Source organism: Mustela lutreola, chromosome 11, assembly GCF_030435805.1.
Source record: "Mustela lutreola isolate mMusLut2 chromosome 11, mMusLut2.pri, whole genome shotgun sequence".
In the NCBI taxonomy this organism is placed as follows: Eukaryota; Metazoa; Chordata; class Mammalia; order Carnivora; family Mustelidae; genus Mustela; species Mustela lutreola.
The window spans coordinates 56,155,281-56,175,994 of NC_081300.1; the positions used below are offsets into that span (position 1 = coordinate 56,155,281).

General features: G+C 44.4%; 1 protein-coding gene across 1 annotated transcript in view; it reads right to left on the bottom strand.

Annotated features, from left to right (window-relative positions):
- Window positions 1–20,714, bottom strand: part of LAMA1 (laminin subunit alpha 1) — a 157,286-nt gene that overhangs the window by 68,869 nt on the left and 67,703 nt on the right. The window contains exons 12-19 of the mRNA XM_059139976.1: window positions 19,952–20,125; window positions 18,017–18,118; window positions 16,551–16,762; window positions 15,640–15,751; window positions 12,338–12,448; window positions 6,394–6,521; window positions 4,809–4,895; window positions 3,831–4,042 (exon numbers count right to left, since the gene is read on the bottom strand). Of these exons, the coding sequence (XP_058995959.1) occupies window positions 3,831–4,042; window positions 4,809–4,895; window positions 6,394–6,521; window positions 12,338–12,448; window positions 15,640–15,751; window positions 16,551–16,762; window positions 18,017–18,118; window positions 19,952–20,125 (1,138 nt within the window). The remainder of the gene's footprint in view (window positions 1–3,830; window positions 4,043–4,808; window positions 4,896–6,393; window positions 6,522–12,337; window positions 12,449–15,639; window positions 15,752–16,550; window positions 16,763–18,016; window positions 18,119–19,951; window positions 20,126–20,714) is intronic.

Consider the following 20,714-nt stretch of genomic DNA (forward strand, 5'->3'; position numbering starts at 1 on the left):
TACTGACGATAACGAATTGTACTTCCTGCACTGGCCCTTTGTGCCTGGGTCATGTTCTAGTATATTTCATTGAAACTTCATTATAAACAGAAAGCACTATAACCTTCTTTCTTTTTCAATGTGAAATCTACACCTTAGAGACATGATGTCTCACAGCTATTTGTAGTTGTCTTTCTATGATAACAATTCTAACAGTAAATAGTAGTTATTACTAAAAAATTGTTTGCTCTAGGGGCACCCAGGTGGCTCAGTTGGTTAAGCATCTGCCTTCAGCTCAGATCATGATCCCAGGATCCTGAGATCAAGCCCCACATGGCAGGGTCAGGGGGTGTCTCTGTTCAGTGGAGAGTCTGTTTCTTTCTCCCTCTGCCCCTCTCCCCAACAGCTCATGCTCTCTAATTAAAAGATCTTTAAAAAAAAAATTTCTTGCTGTAAATAATATTAATTTAAAGTAGTTGCTAGTAACTGACTGCTAGGAGCTTCACATGTATCTTAATTCTCCTAAGAACCCCACAATATAAAAATTATAACCGCTTAACTTAATGCATATAAGTTTCCTTGAATAGCTGAGCTGTTCCTACAGCCTCTCCCTCCCTCGGTTGCTCCCATGCTGCCCTGGAAAACCCGTTCCACACGCACGAATCCCACTACCACACCGAAGCTGACGACTCCCCAGGCTCTCTTTCTTCTCTGATTCCCGCACGCCTGAATATATAAATGCCTCCCTGCAAAACCCCTAGGAATTCCCATGTCAGCAATATTGAATACTGACCCTTCCACTGGGGTTAACCTAGTAAAATACAGGAATAGATTCACATGCGGAGCCTCTAAGAAGTCCATAAGGAGGATCCTATTATAGACCTGGAGGATTTCTAGGGAAATATCCAGAAATAACAAGAATTCATCTCATCAAAGCTGGGGGACAGGGAAGAGGAAATGAGAAAAGAATAAAACTTATAAAGGCGTGGAGACTAGAAAGAATCCGGACAGTGTCAGTCTGTAACCACACCACTGCCTGGGCCACCAACCTGGGCCCAGACCCCAGTCCTGCCTGTCTCGACACCACCCCCTCCCACCTTCTAGTCAACACAGAGATTTCCTAGTTTTTTTTTCTTTTCTTTTCTTTCTTTCTTTCTTTCTTTTTTTTTTTTTTTTTTTGATAAGATTTCTCTATTAGAGAGAGAAAGGGAGGAGCAGAGGGAAAAGGAGGGAGAGAGAGAATCCCAAAGAGACTCCCCACTGAGCACAGAGCCTGCCATGGGACTCAATGCAGGGCTCCACGTGGGGCTTGATCCCACAAACCCAGATCATGACCTGAGCTAAAATCAACAGGCTAAGGCTCAACTGACTCAGCCACCCAGGAGCCTGGAGAGTTTCTAGTATCTTCCCTTTTACCCCTACGACAAAAGCTCTAGTGGAAGCTCTCATTAACTTTCCCAGCAAGTTTCTTTTCTGGCCGTGTCTCTCCCCTTGTCCGCTCTGTCCTCTGCAGGGGTTCCAGGGCTCAACACAGATCTGGCCAGACCCCGCCCCTATTCCAGTGACCTGGAGTCGGGGACAGACGGCGCAGCCTCTGCAGGCCAGCGCTGTCCATACCTGTCAGCCATGGCTCCTGCCCTGGCCTGACCCCGCCTTTTACATTCTAGCACCCTCTTTCCAGACTCTGCCCCTCAGGCCTAGATGACACTTTCCCACCACTTGTCAGCCCACCCAAACATCTCAGACTCATCCTGAAAGACTCACATCAAGCAGCACTAACTCCAGAGGCAGCCCCACACTCTTCTGGGCCCTTACAGAGCTTTGTGCAAATGCCAGGGATGGTCACTGATCACCGTGCAGAGCTGCCTGTCCTATTGGCCTGACACGACGCCAGGGATGGTCACTGATCACCGTGCAGAGCTGCCTGTCCTATTGGCCTGACACGGCGGGCACAGGTCTCCTGAGCCCTGCAGATGAGGCTGATGCGACAAACATGATCTCTGATGTCACTGAGACTAAGACCTGGGCCAACAACTCGGGCCCACCTCGGTTGATCACCAAGATCTGCTTTCTACACAAAATACCAAAGCAGTTTTGTCAATGTAGATGCAAATACAAAGGAGAATGATTTTTTTGGTCATGATGAAAACTTTTAAATACATGTGAACAACTTGGGTAAGTAAATTCTCTTTTGCAACTATGAATTTTATGTAATTGAAATACAGATCAATGGTTTCTTATGAAAGGTTAACATCCTAATTGAAATAGGCTATAAAACATGCACTGAATTTTGAAGACTCAACATTAAAAAGGAAAGCAAATATCTCATAATACTTGAAAAATCTGATTATGTTACGAAATGACATTACTTTTATAATTGGGTAAAATAAGATGTATTGCTGCAGTACATTTCATCTGTATCATGTTATTAATGTGGTGACTAGAAATTTTAAAATTATATGTGTCGTTTACATTTCTATTGGACAGCATTAATATAGAAAAATAATTTTAAAAACACTGTTTTTATTGTTAGCACTTAAAATAGCTGTCATTTATTTCATTTCCAGAACTTTAAATTTTTATCCCAATTAATCCTCACAAAGGCCTTAATATATATACACATATATGTGTGTGTGTGTGTGTGTGTGTGTGTGTAAAGCATATATATATATATATACACAAAACTATGTCCATTTTATGAGGAAATTGTGGATCAGAGAGGTTAATACATTGGCCTAATGTCACACAGCTGGTCACACAGACCAAAACTCAGCTCTAACCCACATGAGTCAGACTCCAAAGCCTGAGATCCACATGCGTGTTTTGCCTCCCCAATAGACCTGGGCCATAATTTTTCCAACTCCTATGATCCTTAGGACAGTGTTTGGGAAGTAACAAATGCTTAATAAACAAGAAATGAACAGAGAAATGAATCATCAAGGTTTGCAATAAAGATGAAAAGGAACCACATGAGTATAGTGAAAGCATTCTGTAAACTTTGAAGCTTTACACAAACACCAAGTTATCATAATTATGCTCCTGTGATAACCAATCAAGGTGGCTGTGCCACCAAGACCCAGTCGACCGGCCGATAGTGACAAAGCCTTTTCCCTCTCTGGAGGCATGCCTGGGAAAATACCTTTTCTGTATCACTAGTGCCCTCTTGTGTCTCCCTGTTGTAATAGCACGTCAGAACTTTGTATTTGCAGGAAATTATTAAAATAATATAAAATTGCCATTTTTGCTCTTTTCACACCTTCGAGAACTGTACATAAAAATCCAAGGGCTATATCAGCCCTGAGGCTACAAGTTAGTCATCTTGGGTACAGGAAAGCCTGCTGTCTTCAGTGAGTGGTTCTAAGTGATCCCTAACATCAGAAAGGAAGAAAGCAGAGTCCTGTGGGGCAACGTGAGAGTCAGTAGTTCAGGAACAGATCTGTGAGACTCCAAGCATAGAGCCTTCCCATTTCACGCTCTGTATCTTGAAATCCCACCTGACTCATGAGACCCCGATCCTGTCCCTCATAAACACTGCAGGCTTCAAGCTCAGTCTGCCTTCCCCGGTGCCGGGGAGCATGTCAGCACCCCATCAAGTACCACTTCCCCACCCCAGTGGAAGGACACCTATATTTTCCAGGCCCCCCTGACCTGCTCTGTAGGAAACAGATCAAGCTAAGGCAGGGCACACCGGGAAGGGGAAGAGTGAGGTCTTGGGTCTACACTGGTATTAACACAAGCACCAATCAGGATAAAGTTACCCCATATGCTGAGCCCTTTCCAACGCATGTAAGTAGATGGAGACGCCACATGGCCATGAGTAAGGGCTCTGACTTGACAGCCCCCACACTCACCGCGACAATTTTTGGCGGTCACAGCATCCCCATAGAAGCCGTCAGCACACCTCTCGCAGTGGGCGCCATCCGTGTTCCCAATGCATTTCAGGCACTCTCCGGTGACGGAGTCACAATGACCCTCCTCGAAGGGGTTCACATTGCCGCTGCAGTTGCAGGGGACACAGGATTCCCCAGGGACTGTCGGGTTTCCATAGTAACCGTCTGCACATCTGCATATAAGTATTGAAAGAGGGATCCAAATGCATGTAGTTCCTCTAGACATTACCCCCGCCATCCAGGGAAGCTCTGAATGGTTAGTAAACCAGATGGACTCTTTTTCCATAAGACTGATTGGGAAGCCATGCAACAAACACCCAGTCTGGACATCCAGATTGCATCCACTCATTGTGAAGACAGAGAGTGTACCCCGAATGAGCCATAAATCCCAGTGGATGTGCCCTCAGCTCCGGGGCCAACTGGACCGGCACGCCGCGGGTGTGACGTGGCTCTCCAAGGGACCTCAGCCAGAGCTGGGCACTGGGGCTGACACATGGGAAAAGACAGCATGGGCTCTCAGGCGCCAGAAGACAGCTATTAAATCAAACCACCCCTACTATGGAACTATCCAGAATAATGGGGTATTTCAGTGTGTGAATAGTAAACCCTGGCCCCTCGCTGTTTTCTATTGTTACTGATGAGAACTCCTGTGAGTTCAAGGAGCCCAAATGCTATTCTTAAAAAATCCCCCCCGGGGAGTTTTCACACATGCTTTTTAATCAACAAACAGTCTTCTCTATAATTATGCAAAATAATCATTACACACCAAAACTCTAAAATCATACTTAGCTATGATATCTAAGATATCTTAGATATATCTATATATCTAAAATCATACTTATCTATTATTTATCAAAATAAACATGTATCACTGATATTTAATTAAAAAAAAAGTTTGATATGATTTTGGAAATCAGCTGAGTGATGCCGACAGAGTACCTCTCGCACCAAGCTCCCGAGTATCCCGGGGCACACTGGTCACAGACTACTTCGTCCCCATTCTCAAGGTGGCAGGTAGGGCTGAAACTGTCAAAACATGACAAATGAACACAATTTTCCAATGGGTGGCACAGAATTTCTAAACATTTAAAATCCTTGTGTTTTACCACTCCTTATGAACGTTCAATGGAACTTCACTCCAGAACCCCGGCCCCCAGCCATGCAGCCCACCTCATGAGCCTCTCTCCTGGGCACTGGACACTCCCCGTCTGTACTCTTGCTTGTCCCTCAGCCCAGAGGGTGTTTCTTTTCCTCTCTGCCTGGAATCACCTTATCCCTTGTGTCCAACTCAGCTGCCCTCTCCTCCAGGAGGCCTTCTCTGACACTCTTCTCGGCTGAGCGGAGCTCCCGTCTGTGGGTTCCCCGGCACTGGTCAGCCTGCCTCAGAGTCCTGCCCACACTGGCCAGGCAGGAGTGAGCTCAAGCTTACAAGGGACAGCCCGGGAACATTCTCTAAAGGATCCCCACTGCTCACTAAGGTCCCCTCAACCTTTACTCCTGGGGTCTAGGGAGGCCTCTGAAGGGAGGTATGGGGGCCACTATGATTTCATCAGAGTAGCCCTCTTTGTATCTGCTTTACACAGTGGGGTTTCAAATAAAAATCCCCGTGGGGGAGTTCTCTGGGCTGAGGGAGGAAGAGTCCTAAAGGGTAAGCCAGTGAGAGATAAATAAGCTTTCAGATCCAGGCCTGTGGACACACCGGGCCCAGCATGGCGAACAAGGCCTTGTGCATCACTGACCCTTCCCACTCCCCTCCTGTCCTGAGCTCTAGGACCATCTGCGATTTCACAAATGGGATCTGCTCTTTGATGCGGCCGTGACTTGGCACGCTCCATTCCTCCTGCCTGTGACCATCCTTCAAGCCTCAGATCAGGGGCTTCCTCAGAGTCACTCTGGACAGATTCCTACTCCTCTGAGAGTGGATGGTAGTCAGGACCACATGGTGGTCCCATGGGACCAGCAGCCATGGATGAATCCTCCAATATTTGAGTACCTTCCATTATAACTCAGTGTACGGTAGGCACTCAATAAATATTGGTTGAGGGTGCCTGGGTGGCTCAGTAATTAAGCATCTGCCTTCGGCTCATGTCATGATCTCAGGGTCCTGAGTTCGAGCCCCACATCGGGCTCTCTGCTCAGCTGGAAGCCTGCATCTCCCTCTCCCACACCCCCTATTTGTGTTCCCTCTCTCCGCTGTGTCATTCTCTGTCAAATAAATAAATAAAATCTTTGAGAAAACCTCCTAGCCTACGGGCACTGAAAGAGTTAACAAGCCACACTAGACCAAGAGGAACCGAAGTATGCATGTTTTCTTGCCAACCCATGATCTTTCTTATATAAATTGGTATGCCAAACTTGTTCTTTTTAGAAAGAGAGAATTCACCCCTCCATCTTTAATCTTAACTAAGTACCACCTGGGAGGCACACTTTTCTCACACACAAAACCCTGCTCGGAATGTATCCATGCACATCTGAATGGACTCTCTGGCCACACTAGGCCTGCTTCCCTGGTGGGGGTGCTTACTTGTTGGAGGCTGTGGTGAGGGGGCAGGCACACCGCTGGCAGTCCCCCGGAGTCCCTCGGGAAGGCAGCCCGTAGAAGCCGGGCACACACTGCTCACAGTGGTCCCCGGTTGTGTTATGCTCACATGCCTAAACACACGCAGGAAGAGAAGACTCAGTTCAGGCTTCCTTAAACAATTCTCTGATTCATCAAAAAATAACTTAAAGTCAGGGTGGGAAAAAAATGCTCCAACAAATCACCAAACTCTGTGACATGATGAGGGCTGCCTGTTTCTAGATTAATACAAAATTTTAAATTATATAATCTATATACGTGGGAAGCTTTTCCTTCTGCCCATGTCAGAGTAACTGCTACCAGACTTGTCTTTCTGTGGGAAAGAACTAGAAAACTGAAACAAAACATATTGAACCACTTCTTTTAGACACTAGGCAACAGAGGTGAAAGAAAGGAGGTGATGGGATGAAACCTCAGGATCTCATGTCTTTTTTCTGGAGACTCTTGATAAGTGGGCCGTGGAGGGGGGAGACCCAAGCAGAGTGTGGCATCCTGTTGAGTTGAGGAGACAGAGGTCTGAGTTTGGGGAGACTGGAACTGCAGGGATTTGGCCCGAGAATTGGAGTTTCACAGAATTAGACCTCCAGAAATCTGCACGGGAGACCCCTTCAAATAGCTACTAAATATAAGCTTCTTGTGTGTAGTGTGATTTCCATGCAGCATGCTGAAAAATTAAGAACTCACACAAAGCCCAGGGCCACTAGAATTGTAACCAGCCAGTGCAGGGCATCTCTGTTATATGCCCAGAACACCCAGTAGAGACCCCAGAAGAAAAACTTGTTTGTGGTAGGGCTACACCTTCCCTAGAGTAGAGGTTCTATTAGGCCCACCCTAACAAAACTTAAAAACAAACCTTGAAACAATCCAGCTGACCTGTGATAATTTAACTACTTGCCAAAACAAACTCTGATCTTCTTTCAAGGAAAGTAACGAAATCCAGAAACTTAACAATGAATAATATTCATTGTGCAATCAGAAACTACTGAGTATGTTTCCACCAGTCACATCTGGGAGAATTTGGAATCCAGGAGTCCAGACAGATATCAAGTAGGTAAGCAAATAAACATTAGAAAGGAGGATTCTTGCTTACAGTAGAATGCTGTGTGCCAACTGAGAAGCATGGAGAATATCATACAAGTGTTCATGGGGCAAGAATCATCAGAGACTGCTAACCCTAATGGAGAATGTGATGACGAATATGATACTTGTCCAGTCTTAGAGTGTCTCCCTCACAATGCTTATTAATTGCAAAAGATAAGATCAGTAAATGTATAGTAATTGACCGATAGCTGGAGTGTGTAATCAGAATTCACACCACCAGTGAGGGGCAGTGGACACTGTGGGCTTCCACCTGTGGTTCTCTGAGAAGGCCACAGCATCGCTAATGAGGTGTTCTGCCCTGAAAGGTATAACCTGAATCAATTCATTGAAAAGCAAGAGAAAAGCCCCTAATAAGGGGCATTTTATTCTTTGAAAAATGACTGTGTTCTTCAAGGTGCCATTATCATAAAAGACAAACACTGTGGAAGTACTTCAGATTAAAGAAGACTAGGGAGCTATGACAATAAAATGCAGTACCTGAACTATATGGGGGCCTGTAACGGCGGGGAAAAAAAAATGCTACAAAGGACACAATGGAGTCAACTGACCAAATGGAAAAATGGATGGTAGATTAGAAAAAAGTAGAATACAAAAGTTATATTTTTTGAAGTTGACAATGTTCTGTGGTTATATAAGAGAAAATCCTTATTTTCAGGACAAACACACTGAACAATTTACGGATAAATAGCACAGTGTACATGACTTATTCTCGAGTGGTTTAGAAAAAACATTATGATTAGACAAACAGATAATGAGAATAATACAGCAAATGGGGCAAATGTCAGCGACAAGGTGAATCTGGGTAAAAGGTGGGTGCCCTAAGTACTATTTTTCTTCCTACAACTTCTGCATACACTTACATCAATTTCCAAATAAGGGTTTGTTTGTTTCTTAAGGCAGGATAATAGCTATCAAATCTGAGAAGAAGCAAACACACAAAAACCAAATGTGAATTGTAAGGAGAAAAATCTAAGAACCAAGCAGAGGAAAAAAAAAGAACCCAGAGAATTGCATGGATAAGACCGACTACTGACTTTTCATTTGAAACAATGGAAGCCACAACAACATTTAAGTCCTGAAAAAAAAGAAATCTGCAAAAATCTACTTCCAACTCGAAGGTGAAAGAAAGCCTTTTTCAGGTCAACAAAATGTGAGAGAATTTGTTGGCTGTCAGATCTGCACCGAACAAATGCTAAAAACAGCTCTTCACGAGTCAGGGACACAGAACCAGGTGAAATCCTGGATTTATACCAAGAATTGAAGAGTATCAGAAACCATAAATACAGGGAAAATATGAAAGACTTCTTTCCTTCTTGAAAGCATGTCTTTAGAAAGCAGAATGACGCCACATCAGGTGTGTAGGAAGTACCAGGAGAAACAGGATGGGCACAGCGGGCCACACAGGAAGCAACACCGAGCATGAGGACAGCTGCATGGCTCAAGGGAAAGCTGAGCCAATTCTCCACATTCTTCCCCAAGTCCCTGTCAACCCATGACTCTGTCTCCTTAGGTCCTCCCATGACCCCAGTGCCCAGGCTTATGCTACCCAGAGCCTTCTCCTGCCATCTGTACCCACCCCTGCCCCACCTCCCACCTGTGGGTCTACCTTGCCACTTCACTTTACCCCCTTCTCTGAGAGCCACTCATTTTACAGATCTTATTGGCCTTTTTCCATTCAACGGCTTAAGTAATATTTCCAGTTCCTAAACTGCATACTTTTCTATAATTCCTGAGGTTGACAAAAGTTTTCCCATAGGTTAAATTTAATTTGGGACTATAAATATTTGTATTACATCCTTTTAAATAGGCTTTCACCAGTTTCATGTAGAGATATCCTTGACAGGGCTTCTAAATTTGAATTGTTTACAAATCACCTGGGTTCAGGGTCGATTCTGATTCAGGAAGTCTGACATAGGGCCTGAGTTGTACATTTCTAAAAAACTCCTGGGTTTTGCGCTGGCTGCTGGTCCTTAGGTGACATTTTGGTAGGAATGTCTTAGGCTCTTTTTTTCCTCCCCAACCCCTGTATGACCTTGATTTTGATTATTAACCCAAATTAATTCAAAATGTCACTGGCTTTGGTAAATGGCTACACGGTTGAGCTAAAAGTATAAGCAAAATAACTAGTTTCATTAAAAAACATTTAATTATGTCCACTTACAAAATATCTATGATAGGATTTCTTTGCTCAAAGGGCCGGATAGGGCTTTCTTTCTCTTTGGGAAAGCCATTTACATGGTTCTGCTAAAAACAAAACAAAACAAATCAAAAAACCCAAACCTACCAAATCTGTTTCAAGGTTTTTTCAGGTCACTGTCCCTTTACGTGACCAGCTCCATTGGTGGAGCTGGCATGTGAGGAAGGAGAATGCTCATCTCCCCGGGAAGGAGAAACATCTTCTCTTGAATGAAGAAGAAAAAGCAGGAGGGTCCAAGATACACAACTGCCTATTAGGCCTTTCTCTTTCAGAAGAAATGAAACTGGTTTCTCCTCCAAAGACCAGCAGAAAGAGCTCAGAGAAGGGGCTAATGTAAACCGTGGACTTTGGGGGGCTGTGATGTGTCAGTGTGGGGTCATCATGGGTACCAGTGTGTGTCCCCGGTTGGGGGGTGGGGACGGTTGATAATGTGGGAGACTGTATGTGTGCGGGAGCAGAAGGTACATGAGAAACCCTTACACTTACCCCTCAGTTTTGCTGTAAACCTGAAACGACTCTTTGAAAAAGAAAAGGACAGGGCACTAAGTAAGAACAGTTGGAACTTTCTCTCTGATAACCTACAAATCAGGAGTGGGTTCCTGGAAGCTGGATGGCTACAAGCAAGGCCCAGGGCTGGAAATGGTTATCCAAAGGGGAGAATTCAAAGGTTTCTTTTTAAAATAGAATAGGAAAAAGAAAAAAAAAAGTTTGATGAAACCAAGATAAATGATGTTACCAAGTTTTTAGGTTTCCTTAAACTTCAATCTAAATTTTTATTGTTTTTGCCCCTTCAAATGTGAATGACTTAAAAAGGCAAAAATAATAATGTGAAAGTGGAAAAAGCTGGCAGCCAGCACCTCACCCGCATGTCCCAGGCTAACATCCCTGACAATGTGCACCCAAGGGGCATGTCACCTTCATGCTTTCTTACCTAAAATGCACAACCTCAAGCTAATCACAAGAAAACAGACATGCGCTAGCTGAGGACGTTCCAGAGAATATCCAGGATTCCTCAAAAGTGCCAGTCATGAAAGACAAGGGAAACCTGAAAAGCTGTCCTAAAATGAAGGCAGCCAGTACAATGCGGTTCTGGATTGAGGCTGGAAAGGGGACATGAGTGGGGATGCTGATGAAATCTCAGTGAAGTCCACTGTTCTGTTGATGAGATTGTGCCCACAGGAATTTCTTAAATCTCGATCAGCGTACTCCGGTAATGCAAGATGTGAGTACCGGGGGAAGCAGGGTGAAGGCTGAACAGGACCTTGCTGTGTTATTTTTTGTAGGCCTTCTGTAAATCTAACATTATTTCCAAAACATTTTCCATTAAAAATTAAAAATCAAATTTTCAATGAAAAATTCCATTAAAATTATTATCATTTATTATATTTAGAATGTAAAGGCCAGTTGCTACTTAGCATTTTCACTTTAATGTGTATATATATTTTTGTAAAGATAAAGTAATAGAAGCACAGGCAAATACCCTTTTGGCTTACCTATACCTAAAGCCTTGGATGCCTCCACCACAACCCGCTGGGCAGCCCGAGGTGTGGGCCGATGTCCCGGGAAGCCTGACCTCAAAAACCCAAATGGAAAGGTAGAGGCATTTTAAAAAAGCAACCACCTCATCAAGCTCTGGGAAACTGATCCTGGGGGACCGAGTGTGTGTGTAAAACATCACTTTGTATAACTCCTATAGGCACTTGCTTTCCAGAATGATGAAACAAAGAACAAAATGAAAGCTTTCCTTACAGAATCAAGAAAAATTAGGTTCTGGAGAGAACAAGCAATCCATGGCATCGTGATGAGATCTTCTCTACGGGTCTCATAATAAATTTTCCCTATCCTTGGGACTCAATCTCTTCAGGAAAGAACCTGAACATTTCCCTGTGTGGTGACTAGGACTCAGCTGGTGGAAACAGGCGTTCTCTCCGTCTCTGTGCCGCAAATCCATTAGAACCCAGGATTGTGGCCTGGCTTCCAGGCAAAAGAGCCTAAAAGAATTCCTGACTGAAGTGAAAAAACAGGTCTTGCCTTGTATCCACCCCAAAGTTCATTCTCAAGATTAACTGCGTATTTGTCAAGCTACATTTCAACTCCTGTTGCAGGAAAGAAGTACTTGTTTGAAGAGTGTACCCGAGCCGAACTGTAAAACGTTATATATTGCACAAATGAGTGTGGTTATTATGTCTTAGTATTCCTTTGAGGACATACTGTATAGTATGTTAAAGAAATTCTAGCACTTTCATTTTAGAGACCTGATTCTTTTAAATCACCAGATATTTTCTACCTTTATATTTCTTTCTAATCTTACGAAGTAAATATGGTGTTCTAATAAAAAATCTGCAATAACATGATCTATCTCTTTTCCATGTTCACCAAAGTAACTTTTTTTTCAAAAAAGAGCAAGGGGAGAATATCAGGAAACATATTATACCATGGATCTTAAGTCTGTAAATTTATCCTCTGGGGTCTACTAGGGCCAGAATAATCTCCTATGGAGGAAGCATTATTTTTTTAACCGCTGTGCACAGCGGGTGGCTTTGGGGTGGGTAGGACGGGGCACTCCACTCCAGATTTTAGCAACAGACTCACAAGGCAAACGCCATGAATATCACATTCAGCTGCATGGCCATGGCAATCACAGGGCTGACAAATTCCTCCGAAGAGTATTCCATCCACGCGGTAATAGCCAGGGAGGCAGGACTGCAAGAGAGGGACACGTGACACACGTGGGCAAAAGCAACCTTGTACATCATGCAGATCATTTTCTTGTCAATAGGCTAGGAGTATTACCTGCTCCATTTTCCACATGTAGAGAAACATACTTCTTTTTCCCCCTGAACTTCTTTATTGAGGTGTCATTTACATGCCATAAAATGCACCCATTTTAAGGATATAGTTCAATGATTTTTCTAGTAAACTTACCGAATGGTGCACCATCACCATAATCCAGTCCTCTTTTTTTTTTTTTTAGGGTTTATTTATTTGAGAGAGGGAAAGTGCACACGTAAGGGAGGGGCAAAAAGAGAGGGAAAGAATCCCAAGCAGTCTCCCCACTGAGCGTGGAGACCTACATGGGGCTCCATCTCATGACCTGAGCTGAAATCAAAAGTAGGATACCCAACTGACTGAGCCATCCAGGCACCCTTCTTCATTTCTTTTTAAAGGTTTCTACCTTTAAAACCTAGTGGTGGCTACCATCAAAACCTAGTGGCTCTCCGCCTTTGTGGTATCTTGCCATAATATTATCATGTAAATCTCATGTAAATCTCATATAATCATGTAAAACTCAGTCACTTAACCAGGGTTTCAATCAAGAGGACATTTTCCGCTCAACTTGATTTTTCTTTTGGGTAAGAGTTACTACATATTACCATCAAAGCACTCGAGGGTGGTCTGTGTCAAACCGCAAACATTACAGGTGTGCTTTCCAGGGTATCCAGCAATGCTGCCCCTGACTGGGAGGAGCAGGGGGCCCCATCCCAGACAGTGCTTCCCATCCTTCTCAGGATGACCCTGAGAACTATTCTATTTTATAGACGTGGAATCTGGAACATGGAACAATTAGACCCCATGCCCACTGTGCTAATGGAAAGAGTCACACCTCCCAGACCTGTGGCCACAGAGCCTCTCAGGGCTGCCCCAGATATAAAATGGTGTTTCAAGTGCAGACTGGGGAGTAATTACTTTGGAGGTCAACATACTCCCATGGAGCCATCGGAACAGGGATGTGGATCTGGTTTTCACTCTTGTAAAAAATATTAAAATTGCATTTTCATCATATGAGTACATATACATGTGTTCATTCACACTGACCTTTTGTAAGTTCCCTTAATGCCGCCACGCAGCCGTGCTCCCATCAAGGACAATGGGCTAGTCTACGGATGGGCACTGAGGGGGAGCTGCCTAGGGGTCTGTGTGGTGGCTACAGAGCTCTTAAGAATTCCAGTCTCTACCTATGGCTGCCTGATTTCCTTATATCAGTTGCTAATGAAAGAATGAGTTCTTCTGCCGACAAAAACACTTAAAATTATATGTTAAGCTTCCTGTGCTTCCTTGAGCCAGTGTCCTAAGCACATTTTCCTCTAAACCCAGCAGACCTGGAGTTCTCCAGCAGCATCTGCTCACTGCTGCCCCCTTTTGGTCTAGCTGGCCTGGGCTTCTAATCATCTACTTCATCTACCCACCGCAAGCCACACACTATGAGGTAGCCTTAAGGTCATTTATAAGCAAACAGGTCCTGATAAGCAAACAGGACTCAGGTCCTACAGATAATTCTTTGTCCTAAAAATATATGTTTTAGATATAAAAAAAAAAGTTCATGGGGTCAAAAAAGAAACAACCCTGTAAAATATTTAAAAGAGAAATAGAAATATTTCATTAAAAACCTACATTATGAAGCACAGGCCAACTATTCACTGCAAAGTTATAATTGATAAAGATTTGTAAAAACAACTCATAAGTTAAATGTTCTCACTTTGTAAAAATCATGGTCCCAATCTCACAGCCAAGGACAAGGGTTCATGATTATTGTCAGTCTTTCTTTTTTAAAAAAAAATTTTTTTTAAGATTATTTATTTATTTATTTATTTGAGAGAGAGACAGTGAGAGAGAACATGAGCGAGGAGGTCAGAGGGAGAAGCAGACTCCCCATGGAGCTGGGAGCCCGATGTGGGACTCGATCCCGGGACTCCAGGATCATGACCTGAGCTGAAGGCAGTTGTCCAACCAACTGAGCCACCCAGGCGCCCTAAAATTTTTTTTTAGGATTTATTCTTCTATTATTATTATTTTTTAAAGATTTTGTTTATTTATTTGACAGACAGAGCTCACAAGTAGGCAGAGAGGCAGGCAGAGAGAGAGGGAGAAGCAGGCTCCCTGCTGAGCAGAGAGCCCAATTTGAGGCTCGATCCCAGGACCCTGAGATCATGGCCCAAGCTAAAGGCAGAGGCGTTACCCCACTGAGCCACTCAGGTGTCCCGATCATCATCGGTCTTAAACACAAGAGAGGCAGGACCGTGTGGTGGTTGATGGGGAAGATGAAGCTTGGAACCCGACATGACTACTTCCTAGCTGTTTCCTACAGAAAGAGGTTAGGATTGTGCCAAATACATAGGAAGTCCTCGGCAGGAGAGAGTTATTATCGATATTTATGTCCAAATAGTTTCAAACTGTATTTCAAAAATATTTTTTAGCAACAGGTGACTTTTACTGGTGATAGCAAGTGTGTTCTCACACACTTCATTGTGAAGTAGAGCTCACCTCAGTTAACACAACTGGAGTTCCTAAAAAGTCTCAAAATGGGCCTGGCTTGTCTCATGTTTTCTAGGTGTCATGCTGGTGATGTATAAATGTTCAGATGCAATCAAGTCCAGTCCTCTTTAGAAATGCAAACTACATGGGTGCCTGGGTGGCTCAGTTGGTTAAGCGGCTGCCTTGGGCTCACGTCATGATCCTGGAGTCCCAAGATGGAGTCCCACATCGGGCTCCCTACTCAGAGGGGAGTCTGCTTCTCCCGCGGACCTCTCCCCTCTCAGGCTTTTTCTCACTCATTCTCTCTCTTTCAAATAAATAAATAAAAATAAAAATCTTAAAAAAAATAAATGCAAACTACAGCAGGGGCAGCGCAACTTCCTAGTTGACTAAAGCAAGAGAGTAGACTGAAGTTGGGCCATTTCCAGGTGTCCCAGAACCACCTCCCCCCAAGAAGAGGCACCAGATTGCCTTAAACACTGATGTCCAATAGTCCTATAGCCCCCCAATGTCTGATCCAAATGGTAGGTTTCTAAAGTTAAAATTCAAGTGCGGCTCATTGTATCACCTTTAATGTGCTTTTTTTTCTCCTTCAGAAAGAACAGAAGGAAGGAGAGGGGAAGGCAGAAGAGGAGCCTTACCTCACAGGAGATCCCTGCGTAGCCTTGGGGACATTCGCAGTGTTCCACCTCGGTGGCCACGGCCAGGTCTATGACGTTAGGGCTAGCTGTATCCAAAGAGACAGAATCCAACCTACCAATAGACAGAGGTCACCCCGTGACTCAGACGCCCTCCTGCAAACGACAGCTAACACCTCGATGAAGGTAGATTCTTTAAAAAGTTCTGTTCAAACAAATAGGTGATGGGACCTTTGTAAGGAGCTACGGATTTTCACAGCAATATGATTTCTGAAAGCTGTCGGCTGTCGGTATTGCCTAGAAGGCCTCTGCAGCATTTGAGACATTTGCAACATTGTCTGCAAAGAAGAGCAGGTGCCTAGACAGCCGTGGAAAGGGTCTGATGTTGCCCAGTCAGAGCTGAAACACTTCAGAAAGACTAACCCATTCAATCATCCTACCTCGAATACAGAGATTGTTTCTAAATGTATAATCTGTGTTTGTTTATCTGTGTCCAACGTGCATGCTGGCACTGCCAGAAATTGGCCTATAGTAAGTAATCACATGGCCAAGGATGGGAACATTAGCTTAAGTGTACGGTAAAATCTAAGACCATTAACATCAGGAGGGTAAAAACCGCATGCAAAGTGGTCAGACAACTGTGAACTTATCAGGCATTTCTCAGAAAACCGCCCTGAAGGTTTCCGATCCTGACCTCAAGATGACCTCCTACTGTGGCATGTTTGTCACGGACAACTGTTCTTACATCTTCACTAAAATTGTAATAAAAGTATTTTTTAAGACAACCGGTTCCATTAGCTGTGCTCTTGAAATAATCAAGTAAAATATACTGCACTGAAAACACATCATTCTTAATAGATGAATATGAGATTAAAGACCCTCCCCACGAGCTTTCCCTTTCTCTCAAAACATACCTGTAAAGAGCCCTTTTTGCAGAATTGTAGTTGGCTCTGATCAAGAGATGCGTCACGTTGGCAAGGACAGTCATGAGCTGGTCGCGATCTATCTCCCTTTTTTTATTAAAATCTCGGAAGTTCTCCGGCACAAGTCTGACCACGTTCAAGTACTCTTCATAGGGTTGTAAAGACAGCCCCTCAGCCTGGGTGCTTAAAGTGAGTCCATTTCCCTAACATTTAAAACAAGAGGGAATGTATTTGTAATTCAACTTCATGATCAAAGAATAAAATCGTGTTTGTATTCAGCAACGTGGCTTTTAATTTGTGCTTAGGTTCTTGGGTTGAAGGTGTAATCGTGTCTGTAAATCTTGGTCCAGAATGACTGGGGGCGAGGTGTTTCATTGTATTCCCCTCAGAGGGATTCATAGAATAAATCTAAAGGTTGGGTCCCGCACTGGGATCTCAGGAGAGAAGCAGCATGTGTGTGCCACCATTCCCCTACACCCCTCAACTTTAACCGAAGAGCAAAAGTAGAAAAGCATATGAAGATACCTCAAGCTTTCCCTAAAACGGCCATTCACCAAAATACCTTATGTCACACTCTCCCCACTTGCCGCAGACTGGACACGGGGGTGCACAGCAAGGTGCCGGGAGATAAGGACACCCGGGTGGCTCAGTCGGTTAGTGTCTGCCTTCAGCTCAGGTCATGATCCCAGGGTCCTGGGATCAAGTCCCATGTTGGCCTCTCTGCTCGGCAGGGAGTCTGCTTCTCCTTCTCTTTCTGCCCCTCCCTCCAACCCCCTGCTTGTTCTCTCTCTCTCTCTCAAATAAACAAGTAAAATCTTTAAAGAAAATTTTTAAAAAATCAAGGGGGCAGGAGAGGGGGTAGACACTGCTGACTAGAACCTGAGGTGGTTTCTTACCTTTGGGAAAATTTCCAGTGATATTTTGGAATTTCTTACTTATATGCTGTGGCCCCTCGAACACCTTGGGGGCCTATGTCCCCCAAGGTGTCCTTGAGCACCTTGAGCAACGGGGGAGGAGGAGAGTGAGAGTACAGGGTTAGGGACAGTGGCTCAGGACAGAAATGGCAGCCCATCTCCGTCCCCACACTGCCAAGCACTGCCGCCTAAGCATTCACGTGGGAGGCAATGTGGCAGGAGGTGACAGAGGGGCTCAGAGGGCTGACAGGGGACTGCCAACATCAGGGCTGACATCGGTCCCCCTTTTCAACTGAAAAGCTGGGTCAGCTTCAGGGATGGAGGGACAAGCCACATGGGCTGTCCTGAGGCAGCTCCAGGAATGGGCTCAGAGAGAACTGTCACATTAGGTCTCGGGGATATCTGGACCAGGCAAAGCCTTGCTAAACAACCACCTGGCCCTGGGCTCCCTGCTACGAAGCCCTCCTTCAGCCACTCGGAGTCACACACTGTCCCTTGGCTAGGCACTTCTACTCTACAGCAAAGCAATGTGAAAGCAAGTACCTTAATGATGACGTCAGCGTGAGACATGAGGTCGCCATCCACTGTCTCCACGGGAATATCGTAAGACACTGTGTACTTGAGGAAGCCACCAAACGCAGTCAGCTGAAAAACGTAAGTGAGAGTGAACACGGAGGGCCCATGACCACAGTCCCTCCAAAAGAGGAAGTGGTGGCCAGGATCCGTCGGGAAACCACCTGGCTGCAAGGTGTTCGAGGGGCCACAGCATATAAGTAAGTTTGCAGTAAGGCAGCGAAAAAAAAGTCTATTATATTATAATATTGTTTAACCAGTATTACCAAAATACAGGATGTGATTTAAAGGTAGAGAAGGAAGATGTGCTCCTTCGTAGAGAGCCCAAGGTGAGTGAGGCTCAGTGTCTGTGAATCACACAGGAGAAGGTATTTCACTTAAACCCTTTCTGAGTTAGGAGTTAGATCTATGATGATGATCCCAATATTCTAACCTCATTGCCATGCTTGCAGAAGAATAATAAAGGGGGCACCTAGGTGGCTCAGTGGGTTAAGTCCTCTGCCTTCAGCTTAGGTCATGATCCCAGGGTCCTGCTATCGAGCCCTGCATCAGGCTCTCTGCTCAGTAGGGAGCCTGCTTCCCTCTCCCCCTCTGCCTGCCTCTCTGCCTACCTGTGATCTCTCTCTGTCAAATAAACTAAAAAAAAAATAAAAAGAAGAAGAAGAACAACAAAGAACACGTCTCATCAGCTAAAAGAAGGGCTAAAGGCTTTTCCTCCTGGTCATATCCTTTCATGTAAAATGGAGATTTTCTTCATGACAGATGTGTGACAACAACCCGAGGTTCAGAATCTAGTCTGTGAACCATAAAATCAGAAAAGTGATCTTAATAGAAAAAAAAAAAAATCATTAACCTTTGGTGATAAGATCCTATTGTAAATAAAGCACACCTTCTAGGATTATAATTTCAAGGGAAAAATAATCATTTTCAAAATAAACACTACTTAAACCTAAATCTACATAAAATCTAAATAAAATAAGTTATAAAATTAAAATATGACCAACAAATGGAAACTTCCCAAGCTATAACACCTGCACTGTGATGAAACACATACCGTGACTTCAAAACAAACCAAATGCACAGGGAAGAGGAGCACGGAGCCTGATAGATTGCACTGAGTGTATTTTCAGATCATCAGAATCTGGACAGAAGTGGCAATATTAGGGGCGCCTGGGTGGCTCAGTAGGTTAAGCGTCTGCCTTTGGTTCAGGTCATGATCCTAGGTTCCTGAGATCAAGCCCCACATTTGACTCCCCCCTCAGCGGGGAGTCTGTTTCTCTCTCTCTCCCTCTGTTCCTTCCCCCTGCTTGTGTTCTCTCTCTCTCTCTGTCTCAAGTGAAAAAAAAGAAAAAGAAAAAAAGAAGAAGCGGAATGACTGGTGAGGAAGAAGGGGACAATGGCAGGTTAAATCATATTAACCAAATTTCTGTTTTGTAGAATCACCATTTTGCATTTTCTTAAAATGAGAAGTATCCTGTCTGTTACTAAATGGGAATGTTAGGTGAGAAATGGTCCATCTTGATAATGAAGCTGGCAGGACCCCAGCCCCACTGCCCAGCCTGTCCCTCCTGAGTGCCTTCTATGCGCCGGGCTCTGGGGCTAAGGTTAGTACAGGGCTAACTGAACAAAGCAGGAATGCACCCCACGCTTCACAAAGCCCCGAGTCATTGATCCAGGAATGCAGAGGAAAGCAGAGAGCCTGTCATGGGAGACGTGGACAAGACTTCCTACAACAGACCACCCATGACCCATGCGGCCAAGAATAAAGTTCCCAGTTTAATGATGGAATAAAGTCACACAAGGCTAAGCCAGACCATGTGAGTTGACTTAAATTTCCAACAGATGTTCTTTCTTAATGTGCTTTGAGATCTGTGCCCAAGATGTCTCTCCCGGCCATGGCCCTACCTTATTTCCGAGGTAGGCCTCTGGGGCCGACCAGTAATACTTGGAAGTCAGCCTCTGTGAGACCACCGTGTTGTTGATGCTGATCCAGTGATGCCCACCCAGCGCGTCTTGCTGAGATGGGATCTTGCTCGGACTGACCAGGTCAGTGACCAGCCACCCAGACATATCTTTCACCTTAAAAAAAGATTCAGAATTTCAGATCTTGAAATAGAAGTCCCCTGAGATGTCACCCAGCGCAGGACTAACATCCCTACAGTGAAGAAGTAGACCCAGAGACCTTACTTAGGGGCAGAGTCAATACCCTGTGGCCACAGACCCACATGACTTGCAACCCTTCTACTTGTCAAAGGACCAGGAACATCTAAGAATGAGTAAGATTCTCCCCAGATCCCCAGATCAATTATAAGCAAGTGAGCGAGCAGAACTGTCAAGGTCATGGACATGTATTTTAGGATTAAAAAATAAAAAAATAGCAAAGACCTTAATAGGTGCATTGAACAAAATGTCTTTTGCTAACTCTGATTTCTTCATCATTGCTTCCTGCTTTTTACCAAAAGAGCTGAAAATTGTCTAAAAATAACCTTCAGATCCCATCTTCCTAATTTGTCATCTACAAAGACATGATAAGCCATTATCCCCCATGGTAGCCACAGGGATTCATCTTCCTTCTCAGGTACTGTTTGGGGTTCCCACTCCCTCCCCCATGTTGCTCCCACTCCTCACCAACCTGCCAGAGAGGGAGGAAAAGAAGAGACAGGGACCA